At 45.5% G+C, this 27,684-nt stretch overlaps 1 protein-coding gene across 1 annotated transcript in view; it reads right to left on the bottom strand.

Annotated features, from left to right (window-relative positions):
- Nucleotides 1-27,684, bottom strand: part of BLK (BLK proto-oncogene, Src family tyrosine kinase) — a 95,195-nt gene that overhangs the window by 36,627 nt on the left and 30,884 nt on the right. Inside the window, exons 8-11 of the mRNA XM_073625136.1 lie at nucleotides 14,837-14,986; nucleotides 13,412-13,561; nucleotides 8,437-8,616; nucleotides 6,041-6,117 (exon numbers count right to left, since the gene is read on the bottom strand). Of these exons, the coding sequence (XP_073481237.1) occupies nucleotides 6,041-6,117; nucleotides 8,437-8,616; nucleotides 13,412-13,561; nucleotides 14,837-14,986 (557 nt within the window). The remainder of the gene's footprint in view (nucleotides 1-6,040; nucleotides 6,118-8,436; nucleotides 8,617-13,411; nucleotides 13,562-14,836; nucleotides 14,987-27,684) is intronic.

Below are 27,684 nucleotides of genomic sequence, written 5' to 3'. Positions count from 1 at the left end.
TCTCTGTGTTCATAACTTGGTTTATCACTGCTTTGTGTCTTTAACTGCTTGCTGCCCGCCCCACTGTCGATTGACGGCGGGGTGGTGCGGCTCTCGTTCTGAGACGCCGTCAAATGATGAAACGGTGATCGCGGTTGCGCCGTGTTGCTAGGACACGGCACGACCCCTAACTCTGTAAAGAGCCGCGTCCGCTCTTTAACCATGTGATCGGCTGTGTCCAATCACAGCCGGTCACATGTAAACAAGGAGTGTGTGGCGAGGAGAGACGATCAGCAGCATCTCCACACAGGGGGACATCTAGGAATGTAATCAGGGCACTGATCATCAGTGCCCTGATTACAATATAGCGTCACAAATCAGTGCCCACCAATGCCAGCTATCAGTGCCACCCAGTGGCAGCAATCAGTGCCCACCACTGCCCACAAGTGCCACCAATCAGTGCCCATTAGCAATGCCAGTCAGTGCCAGTCAGTGCTGGCAATCAGTGCCACCTATCAGTGCTGCCCATCAATGCCCATCACTGCTATCAATCAATGCCCATCAGTAATGCCCAGTGCCACCCATCAATGCCTATCCGTGCCCACCAGTGCCGCCTATCAGTACCCACCAGTGGCAGCCTATCAGTGCTCACCAGTGCCGCCTATTAGTGCCCATCAGTGCTGCCTATCAGTGCTCATCAGTGCCACATATCAGTGCCACCTATTAGTGCCCATAAGTGCGGCATATTAGTGCCACCTAATCAGTGCCCATAAGTGCCGCCTCATCAGTACCCATAAGTGCCACCTCATCAATGCCCACCAGTTCAGACTATCAGTGCCCATCAGTTTCGTCTCATCAGCGCACTTGAACATCAGGTGTCCGCCTGTTCGCTGAATAGCGAACAATTTGGGGTGTTCACGGAAAATTCGAAAGCCGCGGGACACCCTTTGAAAGTCTATGGGAGAAATCAAAAGTGCTCATTTTAAAGGCTTATATGCATGGTATTGTCCTAAAAAGTGTTTGGGGACCTGGGTCCTGCCCCAGGGGACATGTATCAATGCAAAAAAAGTTTTAAAAACAGACGTTTTTTTCGGGAGCAGTGATTTTAATAATGCTTAAAGTGAAACAATAAAAGTGAAATAGTCCTTTAAATTTCCTACCTGGGGGGTGTCTATAGTATGCCTGTAAAGTGGCACATGTTTCCCGTGTTTAGAACAGTCCCTACACAAAATGACATTTCTAAAGGAAAAAAAGTCATTCAAAAGTACTCGCGACTAAAATGAATTGTCGGGTCCCGGCAATACACATAAGTCATTAAAAAAAACGGCATGGGATTCCCCCACAATCAATTACCAGGCCCTTTGGGTCTGGTATGAATATTAAGGGGAACCCCGAACCAAAATTTTAAATAAAAATGGTGTGGGGGTCCCCCCAAAAATCCATAGCCCCCCAAAGCACCGTGTCCCCATGTGGATAGGGACAAGGGCCTCATCCCCACAACCCTTGCCTGGCGGTTGTGGGGATCTGCGGGCGGGGGGCTTATTGGAATCTGGAAGCCCCCTTTAACAAGGGGACCCCCAGATCCCGGCCTCCCCCCCTGTGTGAAATGGTAACGGGGTACAAATGTACCCCTACCTTTTCACAAAAAAAGTGTGAAAATGGTAAAAATGACATGACACGGCTTGGGACAAGTCCTTTATTAAAAAATTAAAAAATAAAAATGTCCCACGAAGTCCATTCATCGCCTTCTTTCGCTCCGACGGACGGAAAAAGAAAAAGAAAATAAATAAAAGCCACATGCCGCCACGATCCGCCTCCATGGGAGGCACCCGCTGTAATGACCATCCTCTCAGGTGACAGTTCTTTTATAACTGAGGGCGGGGCCACACGGTGACGTCCCCGGGTGACCCCGTCCCCCTCTGACGCACGGGGACATCCCTATGGCTTCCCCGTAGCGTCAGAGGGGGCAGGGTCACCCGGTTACCGGGAATGGACTTCGTGGGACATGTATTGAAAGAAAAACGAAGCCCTCCAGCGGCACGCTGTCACCGCTGACAGGACTTCCATCTTCACCTGGTCTTCCTTCTGGGTTGGCGGGCTTTGATTGGATGAGCCACAATGACATTACTCCCACGGTGGACATGACACAGGACTCTGAAGGAACGGCACAGGTATGCCGTTCCTTCAGAGCGCATGCGCCAGTGAGGTCGCCTGCAGCTTTGCAAGTAAATATCTCCTAAATGGTGCACGTTTAGAAGATATTTACTGTACCGATAGGTAAGCCTTATTACCCTGTTTCCCCGAAAATAAGACCTAGCGTGATTGTCGGTGATGGCTGCAATATAAGCCCTACCCCCCAAATAAGCCCTAGTTAAAGTCCTTGTAGGTCTTATTTTCAGGGTAGGGCTTATTTTCGGGGAAACAAGGTAGGGCTTATTTGGGGGGTAGGGCTTATATTGCAGCCATCACTGACAATCACGCTAGGTCTTATTTTGGGGGAAACAGGGTATAGGCTTACCTATAGGTAAAAATCAACCATGGGAGCTTACTCCCACTTTAAAATGAATTGGCTGACCTACCTGCGATGTGCTCATGTGCAGATCTGAACCGAGCCCCACAATCCCGTTCTTACTTCAGTGTCCTCAGCCCCCACTGCACATCACAGTCCCCTCCCCTTCACATCAAGATCAACCCCCCCTTCACATCACATCCTTTTCACAGTAATGTTCTCATTGCCCCTTGACATCAACCCCTTCCAACAGTACTAGCTATCCTCTTCCCCCTTCACTGCAGTGTACACTGTACTCTGCCCCTTTTCACATCCCCCCCCAAATTCATGTCCTCAGCCCCCCCCCCCAACATTACTGTCCTCAACTTCCCTCTCCCCACATTGCGATCCTCAGCCCTCTTCCCCCTACATTACCCCCTTTACACTAATGTCCTGAGCCTGCTTTTCAAGTTTCCCCTGCCCTCCTCCCCCCTAACTGTCCTACCTTAGGGCCAATTCACACTGCAACTCAGAGTGGAAATTCACCGGTCACTCTGGTTGCTCTGCAGTAGACATGAGCACGGCTGAAATTTTTTTTTTCTGTTTTAGTTTTATCCGGTTTTTTTGTTTGTTTTTCGGATCATTCGTTGTGATCTAAATTCGTTATTTCAAATAGATTTGTAAATTTGGAAAAATTCAAATTCGGAACGTTCCAGTCGTATAGATGCAGTATTAGTTATTTCAGTATTTCGTGAATTCAGAAAAATTCAAATTTGGTACGTTCCATTCATATAGATGCAGTATTCGTTATTTAGAAAATTTGTAAATTCAGCTAAATTCACATTTGTTACGTCCACTAACAGGCAGACAAATTTGAAAAGAAATTCTAATACCTATAGATTATTAGTTATTATAGTTTTTATTATTATTATTAATAATAATAATAAAAACTATAATATTGGTTAATGAACGTAATGATTTAATTATAGTAGAAATTATCCAAATGTTTTTTGTTCTTTCGGATTTTCGAATTTTGGTTCTTATTTTTGGATTTTCATTCTTTCAGATTTTCAGATTTTCGTTCTTTCAAATTTTCGGATTTTTGTTCTTATTTTTGGATTTTCTTTCTTATTTTTAGATTTTCGTTCTTTCTAATTTTCGGATATTCAAATTTCTGATTTGCTTTAGAAAAAATTTGATAAACAGTTTTCTGTTAATTCGGATGTTTCCGAATGAACGAATATGCAGAATTTTGACAAAAAACTCTGCGGTGCCAGCTGCACAAGTGGCAGTGTGGTGGGCAATGCATCACATCACATGGTTCCATTTTTTTTTTTTCATTTTGTAGAAGCTTTATTTGAAGTGTACAAAACGTACACTTCATTCACTGCAATGTCAGGCACAATGGCGTCCCTAGGGGGGGCCAGAGGGGGCCCTGACCCCCCCCCAACATTATGGTGTGCCCCACCCTGTGCCCCCCCCAATTAAAAAAAAATATATACATTTTTTTTTTACAAAAAGGCAATGTCTTTTTGTTTGCATTCGTAGCGGATGCACCGCATCTTACTAGGGCAGCCGCTGGAGTAACACATTCTCTATTGAGAGGGAGAGCGTCCCCAGTAAGCTCCTGTGGGTGATTCCTCCCCCTCCCTCTGCTCGCTGACACTGCATAATGCGAGCGCTCACACAACCATGGCCGCCTGATCTGCTCCTTCCCCTGCATCCTCATTGGCAGGGAGAAGAGCGAGTTGCAGGAAGGACTCCACCAGGACTCTCAGTTACTGAAAAAACAGACTGATTTCTCCCGTCCTTAGGACAGGAGAACCAGCCTGTAAATTCCAAGAGATGCCAGACCAGAGCAGTCAATAGCAGGGGCAGGGCAGCAAGAGGAAGCTGGGAAACCCCACAGTGGCAGAACACCAGGGCCCGGTGGCAAGACAACCTTTGCAACCCTGATAGTTCTCCCACTGCTTTGGACACTTATATTTTCTTGGTATGCTGGTGACATATATCTCTTGTTTTCTGCCACCCTGGGGGGCCCCAATACAGTAGGATGGGAGCTCACTGCAGAACATGTGAAAGGGCCCAATGTGGGATCGTAGTAAAGGGCCCCAGGATATATATATGTATATATATATATATATATATATATATATATATATATATATATATATTTGCATTTTATAGTTGCCCCCTACTTTTGTCCCTGTCTCCCCATGTGCCCCCCCTAAATATAAAGCTGGAGATGCCACTGGTCAGGCAACACGATGCACTGCGCTGCCCGACATTGCAGTGTGATTCGGGCTGGTGTGCTGCTATAAAATGCAGCATGTGTGCATTTTACAGCAGCATACTGCAGTCCAGCGCTAGGCTATGTTGCAGTGTGAATGGGGCACTTGGGAAACGGTTGTTTCCTGTGTGTCCCTGCAGTGACAGCCCTTTTTACCGTGCGGTAAAACTTTTGTCACTGTACAGTGTGAATTGGCCCTTACACAGACGGGGCTGAGGGTGGGTGGCACAGAAGGTCTGGATGGAGGGCGGGAGCTGGAGGCTGGTAATTGGTTGCCAGGACCACCCTGCATCCTAGCAACCAATCACCTGCTTGTTAACTCAGGCAGCTCCGGCCCTCCATCCTGTCTCCTGCTGTTGGTTCTGTGAGGATGACAGTGGTGACAGCTGGAGGGAAGAACCATCTCCAAAATGGTGGGACTGCGGCGCTCTGGATGGGACAGTGACTGGGTCCAGGTCTGGACCACGGTCCACCATTTAATGATGCTTGCCCTATGGAGAGGTCATGGCATGAGGCAGTGCACAGTGAGATGTGGAGTGATATGCAGAGGATGCATGTGAGAGCTGCATGGTCTGCATTTGAGCACAGTAGGTACTGGGAACCAGTGCAAGGTCCAGTAAGGTCTTAGCAGTGGTGGTGCAAGTGGTGCAAGTTGTGCTGCAAGAGAGAGCCAGGATGCTGATTATCCTTTATTTATATGTTTGAAGTGATGGCAGAAACCCCTGCATGGGCAACCGTTTATTTAGTTGAACTCTTCTTTAAAATCAAATAAAAGTGGGCCCCAAAGCCCTAAAACATTGTTGCTGACTGTCGTGGACCCACTATAAAGCGCTACACACGTGAGCAATACCCTTTGCAATGTCACAACACAATCACCCCTGCTGCAGTAAAATATTGGATTGGCCTGAAATGTTTTAGGCCAGAGCTACACAAGAGAATGAGGTCCAAAACACAAGCCTGTGTTAACGCATGTGTTACCACAAGGCACACTAACTCAGGTTACACGCATTAGCAAGTTGCGCTAATGTTTGCTATGTTAGGTTATGATGTATGCATCTTCTTAGTGGCAAGAGAGCTGAACTGGCCTCATGTCCATGTCCTATACCCACTGAGGTTGCAATACCTTTGGGCTGTTGATCTTTATATACATTTATATAATATCTGAAGTTCTACTTTACAGGTTATGCAGAAAGACAAATTGTGACCCCCAACAGAGAGCATCATGCATGAAAACTCCATCAGCACATGTCTACAGTTATCTTAATCAATAATATTTCACAGACCTGAGCCGCCATGTCCAACAGTTTTGGAAAACGCAGCTGCATTCCTTCATCGGTCTTCATAAAGTCTACTAAACTTCCTGAAAAAGTAAAAGGGATTGACATCAATGGGAATTCAGAGCACCACATAGTCTCGAGAGAGAAAATTCCTTCTCTGCCTTGCCAACTACTGGAGATATACACTATATTATCAAAAGTATTGGGCCGCCTGCCTTTACACACGCACATGAAATTTAATGGCATCCCAGTCTTAGTCCGTAGGGTTCAATATTGAGTTGGCCCACCCTTTGCAGCTATAACAACTTCAAATCTTCTGGGAAGGCTGTCCACAAGGTTTAGAAGGGTGTCTATGGGAATGTTTGACCATTCTTCCAGAAGTGCATTTGTGAGGTCAGGCACTGATGTTGGAAGAGAAGGCTCGCAGTCTCTAATTCATCCCAAGGGTGTTCTAGCGGGTTGAGGTCAGGACTCTGTGCAGGCCAGTCAAGTTCCTCCACCCCAAACTCGCTCATCCATGTCTTTATGGACCTTGCTTTGTGCACTGGTCCAAATCATTTGGTGGAGGGGGGATTATGGTGTGGGGTTGTTTTTCAGGGTTGGGTATGGCCCCTTAGATCCAGTTAAGGGAACTCTTATGATCTTTTAGTATACTAAGACATTTTGGACAATTTCATGCTCCCAACTTTGTGGGAACAATTTGGGGTTGGCCCTTCCTGTTCCAACATGACTGGTCCATAAAGACATAGATGAGCGAGTTTGGGTTGGAGGAACTTGACTGGTCTGCACAGAGTAGGGTTGCCACCTCATCACTTTAAACCAGGACACACATTAATTACACAGGTCCTGAGGCTGATTAAGGTGGTAATTAAACTCACTTAGTGCCTTATGTGTATTATATTAGCCTCAAAACCAGTGTAATGAATATGTGCCCTGGATTAAAGGGATTAGGAGGCAAGTCCTGACCTTAACCCGATAGACCACCTTTGGGATTAATTAGACTGCGGAGACTGCGAGCCAGGCCTTTGATCCTTGCCTGTATTGACTGACCCAGATTCTGGGTCTAATAAATATCCTCTTGAATAAAGAATTGCCAAGAGACAAAATTTGGTCATACAAGAGTTGCATATGTGCAAATGGTGTGTCCAAACATACCCTGTAGTTATAGGAATAATATAGACATTTAGCGCCTTTTTTATATCTACTTGATCAGATTTATCTTTCATCTTGGATTCAGTGGTGTGGCTATGCGGGGGTGTGGTCCACACTGGGTGCCACCCACTAGTGGGGTGACACCATCCCGAGGGTGATGAATGCCTGCTCCCTTTGGCAGTTTTTTTTTCTTCAGCCAAGACACATCTCCAGCGCCACGGCCGTGCCTGCCATGTGTTCCCCTCCTCCTCCTCTGTCTCCCACTCCTGCCCAAGCCTGTCTCGATCTGCTCTCCACCCGGGCGGCGCGGCTGCACACTGTCCTCTTCTCTCCAGCTGCCACCCAGGTGTTCTGTGTACCTGAGCCACCCAGGCTGGTGCCGTTACAGGCGGGGGGGTGTCAGCTTGAGATTGGGGGGGAGATGTTCTCCGCCACCCAACGTGAGGTGTTGTGAGGGAGGGGGGCTTGCTGATAAGGTTGGTTTATGCTGCTGGTCACAGCGATATCATATGGAGGGGGTGGGGGGTTGTTTTGTTCTGGGGGGGTCTGCACTAATGGAGGGGGGTGGTTTGTTCTGGGTGGGTTTGTACTAATGGAGGGAGTTGGTTGGTGCTAGGGGGTCTGTACTAATGTACTAATGGAGGGGGGGTGGTTTATTCTGGGGGGGTTCTGTACTAATGGATGGGGGGTGGTTTGTTCTGGGGGGTCTGTACTAATGGAGGGGGCGGGGTGGTTCATTCTGGGGGGGTCTGTACTAATGGAGGGGGGTGGTTTGTTCTGGGGGGGTCTGTAATAATGGAGGGGGGTGTTTTTTTCTCCGGGGGTCTGTACTAATAGAGGGGGGTGGTTTGTTATGGAGGGGGTGGTTTGTTCTGGGGGGGTCTGTACTAATGGAGGAGGGTCTATACTGAGGGAGGGGGAGGTCTATACTGAGGGAGGGGGGTCTGTAAAGAGGGGGTGGTCTATACTGATGGAGGGGGTTTATACTTCATAGAGGGTCTGCACTGACAGAGGAGGGTCTATACTTAGTGGAGAGGGGTCTATACTTAGTGGAGGGGGGTCTGTACTGGGGGGCGACTATAGTTGGTGGAGGGGGGTGACACCATGTTTTATCTCACCGGGTGACACCAACCCTAGTGACGCCACTGCTATGATTCATCATGGAAAATGAACTGCCTGAACATGGGAACAAAAAATTTTACAAGAATCACTACATCATGTTAATCCTTCATAATGCCCCTTTAACTCACCATTTGCCATGTACTCTGTCACAATGTATATGGGTTCCTTGGTTACCACAGCGAAAAGTTGTACCAGTTTATCATGTCGAAGGGTTTTCATCAAGTTAGCCTCCTCCAGAAAAGCCATGGGTGACATGCTGCCCTCTTTTAAAGTCTTGATGGCCACTTTCATATTGTTATTATAATATCCTAACAGGTTAGAATAGAAAGACAAGAAATCAGGGCAAACCTCCGGAACGGGAGAGTAGAATTATGATGGGTCAATGTTTTGTATGGCAATACTGTAAGGGATTTCCTTAAAGCGGAGTTCCACCCAAAAATGGAACTTCCGTTCATTTGTCTCCTCCCCTTCGGTGCCACATTTGGCACCTTTTGGGGGGGGGGGCGGATGCCACAGCCGCGGCAGTTGACGTCACCGCTTCCTCCCTCATCCTTCCCTTGCCTCCAGGCCAGAGAGAGGAGTAGAGCCTTGCGCATGCGCAGTAGGGTTCCCGGCGTGAAGCCGTAAGGCTACACTGCCGGGTTCCCTTACCTGAAATGGCGGCGGCCGCACCTAACAGCTGATGGAAACATCAGCTGCGGTGCCAAAATCTCTGGACTCCAGGACAGGTAAGTGTCCTATTATTAAAAGTCAGCAGCTGCAGTATATGTAGCTGTTGGCTTTTAATTTTTCCAGCGGTGGGCAGAACACCGCTTTAAGGCGATAAAATAATTAAATAAGTGCAGCGCTACGTGAACATCATAAACATCCAATGTGCATATAGATATAAATATAAATATAAAGTGCGATAATCTGTTAATAAATATGCAGTAATCAAAATTCATATGTCCACCGCCTAGCAAAGTGGAGCGGCCATTAGAACCTAATGCATACCTCCCAACATTTTGAGATGGGAATGAGGGACACCTACTAACAAACGTATGTAAGCATAGGACACGCCCCCTGCCACACCCCCTTAAAGAAGAATAAACCAAAAAAAGGTTAATTAAATCCACAAAGACTTTTTTTTACCACTACTATTCCTTTATATTGGCTTTTTAAATGTACAAATGCAACAATTTAGAAATTGGATGAAAGGTTTAGCACTGGGAAAAACTTTCTGAAAGATAAAAAGTGCATTTTATATACATCTATATGGATCTGACTAAAATGAGGGACAAATGAGGGGGAGAGAGGGACATTGCTCCAAATCAGGGACAGTCCCTCTAAATCAGGGACAGTTGGGAGGCATGCTAATGAAATGTCACTATGTGACATTTCAATAAAGTTTGTTTTAAAAAAACAGTGAACAGTGTGCCTAGCAAGAATCATCACTGCAGTTATTCCGCTGCATGGAACCACACACTACCCGCTGCGTTGTAATGGAGAAACTAGTGTGAATAGACCTATAGGGGACGGTTTAGTTTTTGCCTTTGGTTTTATACGTTTAGAGTTAGGAATAGAGTTACAAATATTAAATATTACAGTTAAGGAGAAAGATTGATTATTGCAGTTAAGGATTTGGGTAAATTATTTTTAATTTTTGTGTAAAAATATTTCCATATACAGAAAACATTGGTGCAAAAAAATTAATTCCAAAACAATCATGCTATTTTGAGAATGCGAAAACCAACCTTCTGCATCAAGATTCTTGTACAATGACAAATGCGCCCATAATGTTTTGGATTTTGGCATTGCAGAGACTTACCACAGCTTTTATCCCAAACTAGCACACATGCATACCTCCCAACATTTTGAGATGGGAATGAGGGACACCTACTAGAAAACGTATGTAGGCATAGGACACACCCCCTGTCACTCCCCCTTAAAGGGGAAATAACCAAAAAAAAAAAGGTTAATTAAATCCACAAGTGCTTTTTTTAACCACTATTATTCCTTTATAAAATTGAAAAAAATGCAGCAATTTAGAATTTGGATGAATGGTTTAGCACTGGGAAACACTTTTTGAAAGATAAAAAGTGCTTTTTATATACAACTATATAGATCAGACCAAAATGAGGGACAAATGAGGTGGATTGAGGGACAGAGGGACATTGCTCCAAATCAGGGACAGTCCCTCAAAATCAGGGACAGTTGGGAGCTATGCACATGCTGGGAAAAGGTTCTGATGATCAATCACAAAACAACTCCCATTGTGTTGGGGATTACCATGCTCTTTAGGGGGCATTCACACTTGCAAATGCTCCCAGCCTGTGATTAAAGGCAAGAAATCCAGCGGGGGCTCCTCTCCTACGATGAACTGCGAGAGGCAGCCCCATTGAAAGCAATGGGGGGCTGCTGGCTCTCGTGTCCACTCACATGTAATCGCTCATGCAGCATTGCAGAAATCACATGTGAGTGACCGGCCCTGGATGCAGACTGCCTTTGTCCAGGGCCAATCACTCGCATGTGATTGCTGTATGAGTGACTACATGCGAGTGGGTGCAATAAGCTGCAAGAACCAGCAGCCTCCTATTGCTTTCAATATGGGCTAGTAGCTGATCGCGGGAGCCCCCGATAATCCTTGAACAGGTGAATTTGCAAGTGTGAATGCACCCTTATGGACCACTAGACCATGTATGGTGGACCTAAGGCTTGAAATATATGCTATTAATTGTGGATATTTTTGCATAGTGGATATTGCCCAGCTCCAAGCCATAATGGATATTTTTATATAGTTACATTGGTCCAGTTTGGACCAACGTACTGTAATTATGTATGTGCCATACCTGTTGGATCCTTAAGGAAGCTGAAAATCACTGTAGTAAACACTGCTACTCCAGTGATCTCCACTGGCTTCCCACTCGGAGCGGCTATACTGGGAACTCACACTAATCAGTACACTGTAAACAATTGCCAGGCACCATTCAGGGATCTCTTTACATTTTCTCAATGAATACAAAGCATTCTCTGATTGGAGGAGGTGGAAAGGCAGGGTGGTGACATTAATGCAGCTGAACACATGCTTGGCATGGGACCTGAAAGCTAGTGGAGATCCCTGGAGTAGGTGCCTATAGTGCAGTAATGGTGAACCTTGGCACCCCAGATGTTTTGAAACTACATTTCCCATGATACTCAACTACACTGCACAGTGCATGAGCATCATGGGAAATGTAGTTCCAAAACATCTGGGGTGCCAAGGTTCACCATCACTGCTATAGAGAATCACTTACAGTAATTGTCAGCTTTCAGGGGATCCCACAGGTATGGTATAAACATAGGTACATGGGATAATCCACATTGGATTTGAATTGACTACATAATTAAGGTAAAGAGATCTCTATAAAGATTTTTCTTTCCTTTATCCCTTCTATATATAATCCTATTTTACATATGTGTCCAAATGAAGGAGCATCAATTAATAGCCCCGCGTGCTGCTGATTTCTTTTGACAGTGGGATACACACATATATGTATATATATTTTTTGGAATATAAATTCCTATCAAGGTGTCAGCTGTATATTGAGTGCTTTTTACTATCAGGGGCTTTTTTGTGGGTAAGCCAAAAATACATGATGCATAATGACATTTTTTACCATCTACAATTGAATAACACATAACCATCTTCATTCAACCATACTATCTATATTGCAGACTTGTGTGTGCTCCTCTCTGATTCCTTACATCCAGCAGGTGTGATTTTCCCTGGGTCCCCTTGGACCTTCTGCACACTTTCCAGATAGATCACCACCTGGAAACCAACCTGTCCATATGTTTTTAGTTGGCTCTGGTTACACTCGATATTCTAATTTGAAGGTATGATTCCTTAGATCAAATAATGGCTAAATCAATTGGATGATGTGTCCATATATGTGCACTTCTTCCTTCTTGTACAATGCTATCATTTTGATATGTTTTATAACATTAGATGTCTTCGTCCCCCTGAGGAAGATCAGGACAGAAGACAATTGAAACGCGTTGGGATTTTCTGAGTGGTAGCATCCAGTGTTGAGAAATACACTTTGCGTTTCTTGCTATCTGCATATGTAACATTGACATCTCATTTTTTTGAATATTATGCATACCAGAGCTCATGTAGTTTTTAATTCATGTTCCATATATATTTGTATGCACTAAAGAGATTTTTTTTATATATTTAATCTAGTTAAATTTTTTTTCAGCTGCCTATAGGCTCTTGGGAGCATTTTTTTCAATTTCATTGGTCTAAGTTGGACCAATATGGCTATGTAAAAATATCCAAATCTGGAATTCTTAAAGTGTTTTTAAACCCAGGACCCTGCATTCACTATATCTGGTCTCCCATAGCACACAGAACATGGAAATGCAATTATTTTAGTAAATATAAACTGCCAAATACCTTTTCTCATTAGTAGTATATAGAAGTCTTGTGACTTCTATCAGTGTCCAGTTTGAGGGAGGAGTTTTCATTCTCCTCTGACTGTCCTATGAGGCTGCAGCACCCCTATCCCTCTGTCTGGATGGTACTGGTTGGCCCTGTGCTGATCACATGCACCCTCCCAAAGAAAAAAACCTCACTAGTGATGCACACCAAACTGAGCATGTGCAGACTGCCTCCAAGGCTCTGTACTATTAGAAGATGGATTGGGGACAGTAAAAGAAGGGGGGATCAGAGAAGACAGGATCAAACAGCCTTTTTACACAATATGGAGGATTAACCCCTTAGGTTCCACAGTGAGTACAACAAGCATGCTTTACTGCATATACAGACTGATTTTATTGTTGTGGGCTTAGTAACACTTTAAATCTAACAATACAACCAAATCCAGTACAGAGATGACTGTACAGTGCAGGGGCGAACAAACAAGTATCTATATTGTGGTATTAAGTGTAAAGTGTAAATGTAATCGTTTTGACAGCGCACTTTACATTTAATACCACATTTCTCACATCAATCCAGGGATTTGTTCAGTCCTGCATTCTTTCACTATATTGACCAAGCGCACCCCTTTTTTAATTGTACAAAGTATCCACATTGGATTGTCCCATCACAGACTGGTTGTGCTGATATCACTTACAACTCACCCATCCATACTTCTCCAAATTGCCCAGCTCCAAGCCTCTTTACAAGCCGCAAAGAATCCCTTGGGATCTCCCAGACATCCCCTTCCCACGTGCTTTTCTCCAATGCTGGACAGTGCTTTTCCAATTTCCGGCATAAACCATCAGCTCTTTCTATAAAATGACAGCAAAAAAAATAATAATAATGTAGATAAAATAATGTATTTGATGTTAAAGCGCAGTTCCACCCAAAAATGGAACTTCTGCTTTAAGGGAAGGTGACCCCCTGACATGCCATTTATTTTGGGGGGGGGAGCAGAAACCCTCTTTTTAGAGGGTCCCAGCTCCCACTTCCTCCCGGGGCACCGCGGCACCGGAAATAAGTTCACCTCTCCCCCCTCCCTCTCGGCAATCATCTGGGACACGTCACAGGTCCCAGATGATTGCCCGGCCAGTCACAGCGCGCAGCGCGGCTTGCGCTTGCTCAGTGCGACTCGCGCATGCGCAGTGCTGCTCGCGCATGCACAGTGCGTGCCCTGCTGTGAAGTTACAGCCGGGCGCCCACAGTGACAATGCCGGCACCGCAGAGAGGAAGGGGGGGGGGGCGAGCGGGGCTTCGTTCCCCCGCATTGCTGGACCCTGGGACAGGTAAGTGTCCAATTATTAAAAGTCAGCAGCTACACTATTTGTAGACTTTTTTTTTTTTTTATTTTTTTTGTCGGAACTCCGCTTCAAGTACATGAATGCTTAGTAAATAGAGCAACTGCACTTGCAGAGTGTATATGCACTAGCGAGGTGCACACATACCTCCCAATATTTTTGAGATGGGAATGAGGGACACCTACTAGCAAATGTATGTAAGCATAGGACACGCCCCCTGCCACACCCCCTTAAAGGAGAATTAACCCCCAAAAAAAGGTTAATTAAATCCACAAGTGCTTTTTTTTTACCACTGCTATTTCTTTATATTGGCTTTTAAAATTTACAAATGCAGCAATTTAGAATTTGGATAAAAGGTTTAGCACTGGGAAACACTTTTTGAAAGATAAAAAGTGCATTTTATATACAACTATAGAGATCAGACCAAAATGAGGGACAAATGAGGAGGAAAGAGGGACAGAGGGACATTGCTCCAAATCAGGGACAGTTGGGAGGTATGTGCACAGTCTATTTATCGTTAGTACATCAAACCCCAAATATAAAGCCACATATACCTGGCTTCAAAATGATCTAATCATGTGATCAGTTGGCTTTACAGTTGACAGGATCACTTACAAATAATTAATTAATCCTATTTTCACTTTTTTAAACAGGGCTGCTATTTTATTTAGCTTGTCGCCAGTCTTTTATTGCCCCGCCATAATGGTTACAGAGGTGAAAGTAAGAGGGTAATGTACCATTATGGAGAGTGCGGTCTGTCATACAAGAAAAGGAATAGTATCTGCTCACCAGTATAATGTTTCACTAGGTCTTGTAGTGAGGAAAATGTGAGAGTCGGGGAAATATAATATCCGCCATTATCCAGCATTCTGATCTTATAGTGTTTCACTAAATCTCCCCGGGTTGCGTCTTTGTCTCGCACAGAAAGTGAATAAGTGCCTGAAAATTATAACAATAAGAAAAATACATAATAGAAATAATAATAACAACAATAACATTATTTCATGCATGCTTCTTGGTGATGTAGATAAAATATTACCCACAATGCACATTAAAGCAACGTTTTGCTACATTAATTGCTGCAGCACAGCTATTAATATTTAACCACTTTAACCTTTTTCTTCTTTCTTTCTTTGTTGTTTACAAGTTAAAAACATTTTATTTGCTAGAAAATTACTTAGAACCCCCAAACGTTATAAATTTTTTTTCTAACACCCTGGAGAATAAAATGGCGGTCGTTGCAATACTTTCTGTCACACCGTATTTACGCAGCGGTCTTACAAGCACACTCTTTTTGGAAAAAATACACTTTTTTGAATAAAAAAAGAAGACAGCAGTAAAGTTAGCCCAATTTGTTTTATATTGTGAAAGATGATGTTACGCTAAGTAAATTGATACCCAACATGTCACGCTTCAAAACTGCGTCCGCTCGTGGAATGACGACAAACTTTTACCCTTAAAAATCTCCATAGGCGACGTTTAAAAAACTTTACAGGTTGCATGTTTTAAGTTACAGAGGAGGTCTAGGGCTAGAATTATTGCTCTTGCTCTACCGATCACGCCGATAGCTCACATGTGTGGTTTGAACACCGTTTTTATAAGCGGGCGCTACTCATGTATGCGTTCGCTTCTGCACGCGAGCTCGGCGGGACGGGGCGCGTTTAAAAATTTTTTTTTTTTCCTTATTAAACCACTTCCAGACCGCCGCACGCTGATATACGTCCTAACTTTGAAGAGGGATATCTTTGTTATGGCAGCAGCTAGCTGCCATATTATTTTACACTGTTCTTTAAAAAAAAAATGTGTCACTTTTATTCCTATTACATAGAATGTAAACATGCCTTGTAATAGAAAAAAAGCATGACAGGACCTCTTAAATATGAGATCATATTTACACAAAAATGCAATCAAAAAATAAAAATAAAAATAATTTTGTCATTTAAAAAAAAAATGGCCCTTTAAAAGCTCAAAACGTCACTTCCGCCCTGCAATGGTATGGAGACGGGTGCAGCAAGGGAGAAGATCCGATCACCTCTGCCGCTGCCGATGGCTCCGGTAACCGGCGGAGGGCACCGGAGCGCAGTCGGAGAGGGGGGCCCTCTTCCACCGCCTATAAAAGTGATCTCGAGGCGAATCCGCCACAGAGACCACTATTATTGGAAAGCAGACCGCCAGCTGAAGAAGAGCTAGCTGCTGCGATAACAACGATATAATAACGATATGTTTTAAGTTACAGAGAAGGTCTATGGCTAGAATTATTGCTCTTGCTCTACCGATCACGTTGATACATAACATGTTTTTTTTATTATTATTTATTTTACCTTTTATTTTTTATTTTTACACTGTTCTTTAAAAAAAAAAAATGTGTCACTTTTATTCCTATTACAAGGAATGTAAACATCCCGTGTAATAGAAAAAAAGCATGAGAGGACCTCTTAAATATGAGATCTGGGGTCAAAAATACCTCAGATCTCATATTTACACTAAAATGCAATAAAAAAAAAAATTGTAATTTGAAAAAAAAAAAAAAAGGCCCTTTAAGAGCTATGGGCGGAAGCGATGTTTTGACGTCGCTTCCACCCTGCAATGGCATTGAGATGGGTGGGGGCCATCTTCCCCTCACTCGTCTCCATACCTAGGAAGGACAAGTATCCGATCGCCTCCACCGCTACTGACAGCTCTGGTAAGCGGCGGAGGGCACCGGAGCACAGCGGGGGGCCCCTCTCCCCCTGCCGATAAAAATGATCTCGCGGCGAATCCGCCACAGAGACCACTATTATCGGAAACCGGAGGACCACCGGCCGAAGAAGAGGATACCAGGGATATGGCAGCTAGCTGCTGCCATAACAAAGATATCCCTCTTCAAAGTTAGGACGTATATCAGCGTGCGGCGGTCCGGAAGTGGTTTAAGTGTATGCAAGGGCATATGTAGTACATGTCTGCAATACATGCTCTTTTTTTACCTTCTTTAACTTAATGCCGGGTGGCAGAGCTCTGATTATAGGCATGCGCACAGGGTGTACCAGGTGTGCCTGGGCACACCCTAATCACCCCATGTGGCACAGATTCCTCCTGTTTAGACCCCTGATTTTTTACCAAAGCCCCCTAACGGGGCTTCTTAGAAAAATGTAAAAATAAATAAAAATAATAATAATAAAATAAATAAAATTGTAAAAAACAATAAAAAATAAAATAATAAAAATAAAAACTACCGACAACAGCCACTGCCTTACTGACACCAGTCTCTGCCCTAATGACACCGTCCATTGATCTACTGACACCGTCAGTATATATACACATGCACACACACACATATGTGTTTGAGATTTGGGGTGCATACCCTAATGCAATAGGCTGTGCACACCTATGGTTCTGATCATGTGATCACTGTGTGATTGGCTGTCACAATGGTCACATGATCAGGAGCAGTCATGATACTGTTGTTGACAGCTCACTCTACTCAAAAAATACCATTGCTTCTGTCAGAAATGCAGTCGGCTCCTAATTACTGTTGTAAGCTGATAACACGTGTCATTTTTATAGACTAAATGGTGTCAGCCCTGCCCAGCTGTCTTTTGCTAAATTACTCAAACCTTAGTCCAGTGATGGCGAACCTTGGCACCCCAGATGTTTTGGAACTACATTTCCCATGATGCTCATGCACGCTGCAGTGTAGCTGAGCATCATGGGAAATCGCTCTGAGGTAAGTATTTTAAAATGAGCTAGTATATGCGATGCATACTAGCTCAATATGCCTTTGTCTTGCAGGATTTTTTTTTTTTGGGGGGGTTTCTGAGGCTTACAACCTCTTTAAGTATAAAAAAGGGGAAGACTGAAGTCCAGGGCTCGCTGCTCAAGACTCAACTAGCGGTCTTAGGACTGCTGTGCCTTGCAGGCCGTTGGAGGCACTGGGGTTCTGTAGATAATCCAAGTCATGGAGAATACCATAATGGGCTACCACATTGCAGCGGTATGCCTGGGCAGCCACACAGCTATAGTTAGTATTAGGATTGGACTCTGTTCTTACTGGACTGTAATGTTGAATTCTTTCAGTAACGTTGCATCTAAACCCGGTCTGAAGTTATTCAAAGGGGTACGTGTTGGTTCTGGCATATCTAAAGAACCAGAGTCTTTAAAGCACAAAGGAGTATGAGCAACACCACTACAAAAGGGGGGTGGTTTTATGGAAGCATCATCTGGATGGTCTTCACCTATGGCTCTGAGGAAATCTTTAAACAGCATTGAAAGGCCTGGCTGGGTGTGTAGCCACAAGTGTTGCTGACCTTCTGTGATAGGAGGTCCCTTTGAGCTGGTAAGCATGCAGTTTGTCCAGATATAGGTGGTGGTGCACCAGACAAGATCCCTTGGTGACGGATGGTGACCATATTGCAGATGTATTGATTTCACATTTATATTCTGACTCTTTTGGACTTTATTTCATTTGGATGGCACTTATTGTTTTTAATTATATGGGCGCAATTTATTACCTATTAAGTGCGACTCTGTAGATGTTTTGAATAGTATGATACTGTGTCTATATCTCAGAGTAGAGTTGCTGCTTGAATAATTGGTTTATTTTGGGTTGATTTTTATTCAAATAAGCACAGTTTTTTCTTCCTTTTATTATACATTAAGTACAGTGTGTAGTGACATTGGACAGCACTTTTTCAGGTGAATTCTGCACTTTTACTGCACACAGCGAAGGCTCATCTCTAAGTTGGGGAACTGCCTCATCTTCAGGGTTCCCCCGGCGGCTCTCGCAGCTCCTCCCCACATCAGATAACCCCCTAGGAGAAGCACTCTACCTGGGGGTTACCTTGCGGGCACGCTCCTGAGTCCATCATTCGGTGTTCATAGCCGCCGAATGTATGACTCGGCCTTGCACCCCGGCGTCCGCGTCATTGGATTTGATTGACAGTAGCGGGATCCAATGGCTGCGCTGCTATCAATCTATCCAATCAGGACACGAGACACTGGCCGGAGCTGGTGTGCTCGTTCCCGTTGCGCAAATTTCGGGGCTCAGGTAAGTATAAGGGGGGCTCGGGGGCGCTGCTGTATTAAATAATGTTTTTCCCCTTAATGCATAGAATGGATTAAGGTGCAAAACGGCGAGGGTTTACAACCCCTTTAATGTTCGATTCTTCACATGACCGCAGTCTCCGCCTGGTCCTGGGTATCGATCAGCCGGGCAAAGGTAACCCCGCGTGCAAGGCGAAGTAGGCCCTGCCCACATATTGATTGACTTCTCTTCAATCATCCTGTTGGAAAATTTCTGCTCTGTGTATTCTGAGGGCAGGGAAGTCTCCACACTGTCAGGATACAATGACACAGTGGAGGATTTCCCCATCCACCTCAACTGAGCGGATGGGGGAATCTGGTCAGCCTGCTGATTAACCGCTTGCTGCCCGCCCACAGTCAAATGACGGTGGGGCGGTGTGGCTCTCGTTCTGGCATGACGTGGGGGCGCAGTGCAGTGATCAGTGATCGTGGCCACGTTGCTAGGACACGGCATGACCCCAATCTCTGTAAAGAGCCGTGGCACTTTAAATAATGTGACTGGCTGTGTCCAATTACAGCCGGTCACATGTAAACACGGAGATGCCGGTAATAGGCTCTCATCGCCTCACATTGACAGAGTATGTGGCGAGGAGAGCCGATCCGTGGCATCTCCTCCTAGGGGACATCAAGACATGTCATCAGGGCACTGATCATCAGTGCCCTGATTACAATAACACACCACCAGTTCAGCAATCAGTGCCCACCAGTTCCAGCAATCAGTGCCACCAATCAGTGCCCATTAGTGATGCCAGTTAGTGCTGGCTATCAGTGCAGCCCAACATTGTTGCCCATCAATGCCCATCATTGCTGCCCATCAGTGCCACCCATCAATGCCCATCAGTGCCACCCATCAGTGCTGCCTATCCATGCTGCCTATCAGTGCCCACCAGTGCCGCCTATCAGTGCCCATCAGTGCTGCCTATCCATGCTGCCTATCAGTGCCCATCAGTGCCGCCCATCAGTGCCCATCAGTGCTGCCTATCCATGCTGCCTATCAGTGCCCACCAGTGCCGCCTATCAGTGCCCATCAGTGCCACCTATCAGTGCCCACCAGTGCCACCCATCAGTGCTGCCTATCAGTGCTCATCAGTGCCACATATCAGTGCCACCTATCAGTGGCCATAAGTGCGGCATATTAGTGTCTCCTCATCAGTGCCACCTCATCAGTGCAGCCTATCAGTGCCCATCAGTGAAGGAGAAAAATGACTTATTTATTATTTTATTAAATTTACTGACAGAAACTTAGAAAAACTTTTTTTATTTCAAAATTTTCGGGGTTTTTTTTGTAAAAAATAAAAAACCCAGCAGTGATTAAATACCAACAAAAGAAATCTCTATTTGTGTGAAGAAATTGATAAAAATGTCACATGGTTACAGGGTAGCATGACCGCGCATTCAAAGTGTGACAGCGCTGAAAGCTGAAAATTGGCCTGGGCAGGAAGGGGGTGAAAGTGCCCTGTATTGAAGTGGTTAAACAAAACAAACTGACTCATCTAGGGCCATTCTTTGCAAAGTTAATAGGAGAATGCTGGGATCTGTAGTTCAGTTGGAGAGTCATGACTTGCTTATTGAGAAAATATTTGACAGCCAACACTTTAGATGAATTTAGAGGAGAACTACAGTTTTTTGTTTTATAGGAATTCCATCTTTAATTGCAGTAAATAAATTAAAACAACGGAGTGATTCAGCAATTACCACAACCCTCTACCACTGACGGAATCACGAAGATATTTGTTGCTGCACTGTGAGGATAAACTGGCGCATAACACTCTGTGGCGGCACGTCTACGGCTTTGCTTCATGGGATTTCTTTCATCTCTTAGAACTTCGCATGACACAAGTGTTATTCACATAAACCTCACTTCACCTCTTTATGAGCCTCAAACACTTTTATCTCTCTTCCAAGAAGACGGCGCTATAATCTGCGTCCATGATCTTCATTTAGTGTACAGGGAAATATGCCGCACTTTCAAAGTCTCCCCCCATAAGCGGTTGTGGATGGAGAGCAGAGGACACATATGGAACCATATATAATGCAGAACTCCTAAAATATTGGCCAGACGTTGGAGGAGATGTGCGGGACATACCTTCCTCTAAATGAAAGCTAACAAAGATGCGAAGAGATGTGGTTTCCTGTCTATTCAGCCCCAAGAAACAACGTGTGACTTTCACATCCTACATTTATGTGGTGATTATGCCAAATTTATATGCTTGCCTCTAAGATGTCACTGCCAAGTGAGGTTCTTTATATTTGTTACAATAAGGAAGGAGTTCTTAGCTGGGGGTATCCATATCCCTTGGGGGCATAGGAGTCAAATCATGGGAATAGATCGCTGAATAATCCTTATATTAATAATAATGTGATCCTCATAGACCAACTTTTTTTACTTATTTGATACACCTTATTAGTTCTTTTTAGATATTTCTTAAACCATATTTAATCTTCTCCCTTTGTGTTGGTGCTAGGTGGTCTCAATGCACACCTGACTGACCCGCTCAGGCACTGCATCCCCTCATTCTCCCCCCCCCCCCCGTATGTCCATACTGACTTGGGAAGGGGCAGTTGGTCTATGAGGATGGTGGCAAATGTGGGGTTTCACCTGTTGTTTTTATATGATTGCTTTTCATTGCCATCTGTTAACCGTTTGCCAACTGCATACTGTATATATACAGTGACAAGGCGGCTCTTCTGTGTTGGATCACATACCTAGTACGTAATCCAGCACTTCCAGGTTGGGGGTGCGCAGGCGCGCCATGGGCGGTCCGCTCCCGCTGTGATTATTAACGGCAGAAGCTAATCAGCGGGGTACCGCCGACTTGATGTCTGCCGCCACCTGTTGATTATTCGTTGCACAGGCAGAATAGCACAAGGCAGATTGCCTTTCTGTCAGCGGGGGAAGACATTGATCCTGTGTTGCTGATAAGTAGGACCATGGATCTCTGCCTTCCCCTAGTACAAGCACCTCCAACACTTTAGTAAAACACCAGCTAGGAACATATTTAACCCTTTTAACCCTTTGCTAACCCTTTGAGTGTCCCATTCTAGGTGTTAGTGGAAGTAATAGTATCCCTTTCCAGGTGTCGGTGGAAGGAATGGTATATCCATTCCAGGTGTCGGTGGAAGGAATGGTATACCCATTCCAGGTGTCAGTGGAAGGAATGGTATACCCATTCCAGGTGTCAGTGGAAGGAATAGAGCCTGATTCCAGGTGTCCTGGAAGGAATAGTGCCTGATTCCAGGTGTCAGTGGAAGAAATAGTGCCCCATTCCAGGTGTTAGTGGAAGGAATCATGCCCCATTCCAGGTTTTAGTGGAAGGAATGGTGCCCTATTCCAGGTTTTTACTAAAAATGGATAGGTGACAATGTCAAGGAGAAGGCACCACCATCCCTGAGTAGTAGATATAGTCAGGAGAATAATTTGGTGGGACTTTAATTTGGTGGCACCTATAAAGTCCCACCAAATTATTCTCCTGACTATATCTATTCCAGGTTGTCCATGGAAGGAATAGTGCCCCATTCCAGGTGTCAATAGAAGGAATAGTGCCCCACCCATCATTGGAGCACAGGTGTGTCAGGAGGAAGGTGTCTCTGGAGCTGCTCCAGGTGATCCGTGTGAGAGGGGAGTGGTGGTGAAATCTCTCCCAGCTCTCCTGGCCCCTTTCTGGGGAAGCCATGGAGGCCAAGTGGACCTCTCCTGCTGGAAGCTCGCAGCCATCTCCTGGGCCATCGGGTGACATGCCTGCCCCTGTACAAGCCATGGCTTGTGATCTCTCTGCCCCAGGTGAGGGTGAAGGCTCAGAGGCAATTCAGGAGCGAGTGGTGGCCGGGATTAAGGTCCTGAATAGGGAAAGAGACAAGCTCTATAAACTGGGAGCAGAGCTGAAGTGCTTGAGAAGGCAGCGTGAGGGCTTGCACAGCCAGAAACGTGGGTCCATGGATCTGGAGATCCAACTGGCCAAGGTCCAGGTGGAACACCAGGAAACCATTGTGGCCATAATGGAAGGCAAAGATGGGCCCTTTAAGGAAAAATTCTGCAATGATAGAAGGTTTGCGAGGTGGAGGAGGAGACCCCCAGTTCAGACCCCCTGCCCCCTCAGGGAGAGGTAAGCAGCCCCATGCCTTCCCAGGACTTCATGATGAGGACATTACTGATAATGTGCCTGACAAGGTAAAGCCTGTCAAGCCCCATGTGGTGCATAAAACATTTTTTTTCAACACTGTGACTGATATTGACAATGTGCCCAGTGACAATCAGGCTGCTAGTCCTATGTGTAGCAATGCTGTGCCTGCTGATGCTGCAGTACAGCAAAAAATGCATTTAAAACATGACATTTCTACAGAGGAACTGCAAGATTCAGCAGAACCAATTAACCCCCCTTTAGCTGAGTCTAAAGCTGTTTGCCCCACAGCTGCTGAAGACACTACAGCACAGCTTCAGGAGACAGCTGGTATTACATCAGAAACTGTGACTATTCCTGATGGGAATGTGAATGTGTGCGTGACTGATAAAAATCATCCCAGTACCAGTGTGATGGACAGTCCTACCAACTCCGTTCCAGCAGTTAATAATAATAATAATAGTAGTAGTAATGTACAGACTAATGTGACATCAGTGTGGGGCCTTGGCCCTGATAAGCCTACATTTGCTCAGGTGGTACGCTCTGCTCCTGGTAGCTCCACCCCCAAGCAGGTTTTCCCCCTGCGGCCTACCACTTTGAGCATCCCAGGATCTGGTCTTGGGTCTCTGGCTTCTGCTGAGGGTCCGAGATGAAATGTAGTCATTCTTAAATGGGAAGGTGGCACAATCCCTCCAGCATGGCGTGCAGTAGTGGACATGATTTTGGAGATGGGTTTTGGGGCAAACGATCTGTATGCCCTAATACATGTTGCTGGGAGCCGGGAATATACTATTAGTTTCACTAGGCCAGAGGGTCTTGACCTTTTCTGGGAGCGATATGAGGCTCGGTGCAGGTCAAGACCTGAATGGGAAGGTCTGACCCCAGTTGCGGTTTCACAGAGGTCAACGGTGAAAAAGATCACAATTATTCTGACTAATGAGAGTGTTCCTGCTCGAGATTTAGAGGTCTGGTTAAAAAATTATGGTGAGGTATTGACTAAGCCCAATAAAATACTTAATGAACTTAACATCTGGACTGGGGGTTGGTTGGTTACAGTCAGGTTGGCCAGGGATGGGAATTTTGTCCGTCACCTGCCCTCTTCAGCTTTTATAGGGAGGGATAGGATGACTATTTTCTACCCTGGTCAGCCGAAGCTGTGTCACCGCTGTGGAGAAAAGGGGCATTTGAGCTCCTCCTGTTCAGCCTTGATATGTTCAGTGTGTCGGGGTCAGGGTCATATGGCCAATGACTGCACCGAGATGATCAGGTGCAACCTGTGCCTGCGCCCTGGCCACCCCTATAGCAGATGTCCTGAAGCCTGGCACAATATGGCGAAGGAGGTACTAGATGACTCGTCAAGGCTGGACAGCATGGAGGGTGAGGCCCCTGGTGTACCATATTCCTCTGCGGTGACCGACTCCCCTGGTCCTGCTCAGGATCCCTCTCCAGTTCCTGTGGCCACCCCTCCTGTGTCTGTAAGTATTCTTTCTGTATCTGTCTCCGTGTCCCCCCCGCCTACTGTACCCTCTCCTCTTGTGTCAGAACCTTTTAAGTCTGTGCCCCCCCAGGAGTCTACCCCTCCTAAGTCTGACTCAAAGGGAGCACCCCCCCCACCAGGAGTGGTAGCATGTACTAAAAAGGTCGCTTCTTCCTCTGTAAAGGAGTCTTCTGTAAAGACTTCAAAGACAAAAATAAGAGATGAGGGCATCTCTGAAGCTGACCTGCAGTACCTGGAGGAGAGAAGGAAGGTTGGGAAGCGGAAGAAGCAGGCGGTGAGGATGGAACGGGCTCCAGTGCCTGTCTCCAACCGTCATAGGTCCTCTAAGTGGGATATTTCCTCATCTGGAGCTTCTTCAGAGCGTAGTTCCAATTCGGAAATGGAGTTTGAGGCGGCCTCAAGAAAGAGAGAGGCTTCTGGTGATGAGCAGCAGAGGGGAGCTAAGAAGCAATCCACTCAATAACCCAAATGGCAGTTCCCCCTCCGTTAAAAGTGGTGACAATAAATGTCGCCAGCATTAAGTCAGTAAGAGCTCGTTCTATTGCCTTCTTTTTGTTCAGCCAATTAGATGCTGAAATGTTATTTTTGCAAGAGACTAGACTCACCTCGTTGGCAGATATTCATATGGCCAAGAGAGAGTGGAGGTATGGTCCATCTTACTGGTCTCTTGCGGCCGAGCCTTACAGCGGTGTGGCGGTGTTGTTTAAAACCGCTTGGTAACTGTCCGGCGGGTTATTGAGGTGGAGATTGGGAGATGTGTGGTCTTAGATGTCCTTGTGGGAGGGCAGGACCTGCGCCTAATTAATGTTTATGGGCCGCACACAAAGTGGGACAGGAAATGCCTTTTTACAAGGATCAAGCCATTTCTTTTTATATCCCGGCAAGTGCTCTTTGGAGGTGACTTTAATACAGTAACTAGGCCCAAGGACAGGAAGGACTTCAGGGACAGGCTGGGATATGATAGCGTTTTTTTAAATAGTATGGTTAGGGATGCTGGTCTTGTGGATGTGCACATTAAGCAATCCCGGATGACACCGGGTTCACCTTTCATCGAGGTAGTAGTCAGAGTAGAATAGATAGTTTTTTTTGTTTAAGGAGACCTCTGCTTTCTCACCCCCAGGGGTTCAGGCAGTAGAGTTCTCTGATCACTGTATGCTATCTGTGGTCCTGAATGCTGCAGACGCCCCTCAGAGGGGCAAGGGCATCTGGAGATTGAATTCAACTATACACAAGGAAGAACATGTTAGACAATCCTTTGAGGAATTCTTTCAGGCTCAGGTGACCATCCTGGACTTTTGTAGCAGCAAGGCTGAGTGGTGGGAGCTGACCAAAAAGAGGATCGCTGGATTCTTCTGGGGCCTAGTCAATAGAAAACTGTTTAATAAATACATGACCTACCAACGATTATGGAGGAAGCTGGATATTCTTGTCTCGAGAGGAGGAGATCCTGGGGCAATCTCCGAAGTGAAACTCCTTCTCAGGAAGTGTCAATATGACCGGCATGCCTCTTTGGTTCTGGAGAGGGACTATGGGAAGTACCACTCGCCTGACCCTTACCAGAACTGAACTGCAAACAAGGTGTAGCTGTTAAAATGGTTGTTGGCCTTAAGGACAGTACAGGTTCCTTGACAAAGTCCAGGTCAGGGATTCTGGAGGTCGTGAGGTCCTTTTATGCTGACCTTCTTGGGAGGAAAGAGCTTGACCGTGACAAGATGGAAAGCTTTTTGGACTCTACTCCAGGTCTAAATGGTGGAGATGTTCCATTGATGAATTTGACAGAGGAGATCACAGTTGAAGAGGTGATGAGGGCAATTGAACAGCTTGCCATCAAAAAGTCACCTGGACCGGATGGCTTGACGGCTGAGTTTTACAAAGCCTTTAAGTCTATTCTGGCCCCACATTTGGTAAAGGTTTTTAACAGTTGCCTTGCTGAGGGGGTGCTTTCTCCTTCCATGAGGCACTCGGCTGTGATTCTTCTTTCAAAAGGTAAAGATCCTTTGATGATTGAGAATTGGCGCCCCATCAGCCTTCTTAATTTTGATAGAAAGATACTGGCAAAGATCATTTTCTGGCACCTATCGTCAGTAGCAGAGTCTTTGCTTTCTCGCCATCAGCACTGTTCGGTCCAGGGTAAGTGCACCTTCACAGCGGTTTTAGCTGTCCGGGAGGCCCTGGAGCGGTACAGGGCTGTAGGCTGGGGAAAGTATTTGCTCACATTGGATCAGGCAAAGGCTTTTGATCGTGTTAACCATGAGTACCTGTGGTTGCTCCTTAGTAAGTACGGTCTGCCGGGTGGTTTTGTTGATTGGTTAAAAGTCTTGTATAAGGGGGCAGAAAGCTTTCCTCTTGTTAATGGTTGGGTTGGGCAGTCCTTTGAGATTGGCTCTGGGGTGCGCCAAGGTTGTCCCCTGAGTCCCCTGCTCTATGTGTTTGCAATCGACCCCTTCATCAGGAGGCTAGAAAGCCGCCTTTGAGGGTTGTTGCCTATGCGGACGACGTGTCAGTGATTGTCACTGGGGCGGATGAAGCAGAGGAGGTGGTCTCTCTGACATCACGGTATTCTGAAGCATCAGGCTTCAAGATCAATCAGGAAAGGAGTGAAGTTTTCTGGATGGGAAAGGAAGGTGGGGGGTTTGATCTCCCGGACACCTTTCCAGTTCCCCAGGAAAGAATTAAGATTCTAGGCATTGAATTTGGACCCGGCAATTATGGCCTCAAAAACTGGGAAGGCAGACTGGAAATTGCCAATACTAAGGTGGTCAGCTGGAAGAGATGGAAGTTATCTACGAGGGAAAGGGTAGATCTGATTAAGACTTACCTGATTCCGATCTTCTTGTATGTCAGCTTTGTCTGCATCTTGCCAGTGTCTCTCTATGCTAAGGTCAGTAGTGTGTTCTTTCAGATGTTGTGGGGGAACAGACTGAACCCCATCAAGAGGAATGTCACCTATCTATCCAGGAGGG

Source organism: Aquarana catesbeiana, linkage group LG04 (assembly GCF_042186555.1).
Source record: "Aquarana catesbeiana isolate 2022-GZ linkage group LG04, ASM4218655v1, whole genome shotgun sequence".
NCBI classification, from domain to species: Eukaryota; Metazoa; Chordata; class Amphibia; order Anura; family Ranidae; genus Aquarana; species Aquarana catesbeiana.
The sequence above is the reverse complement of the archived record's forward strand: the minus strand, read 5'-3'. Positions and strand labels throughout refer to the sequence as shown.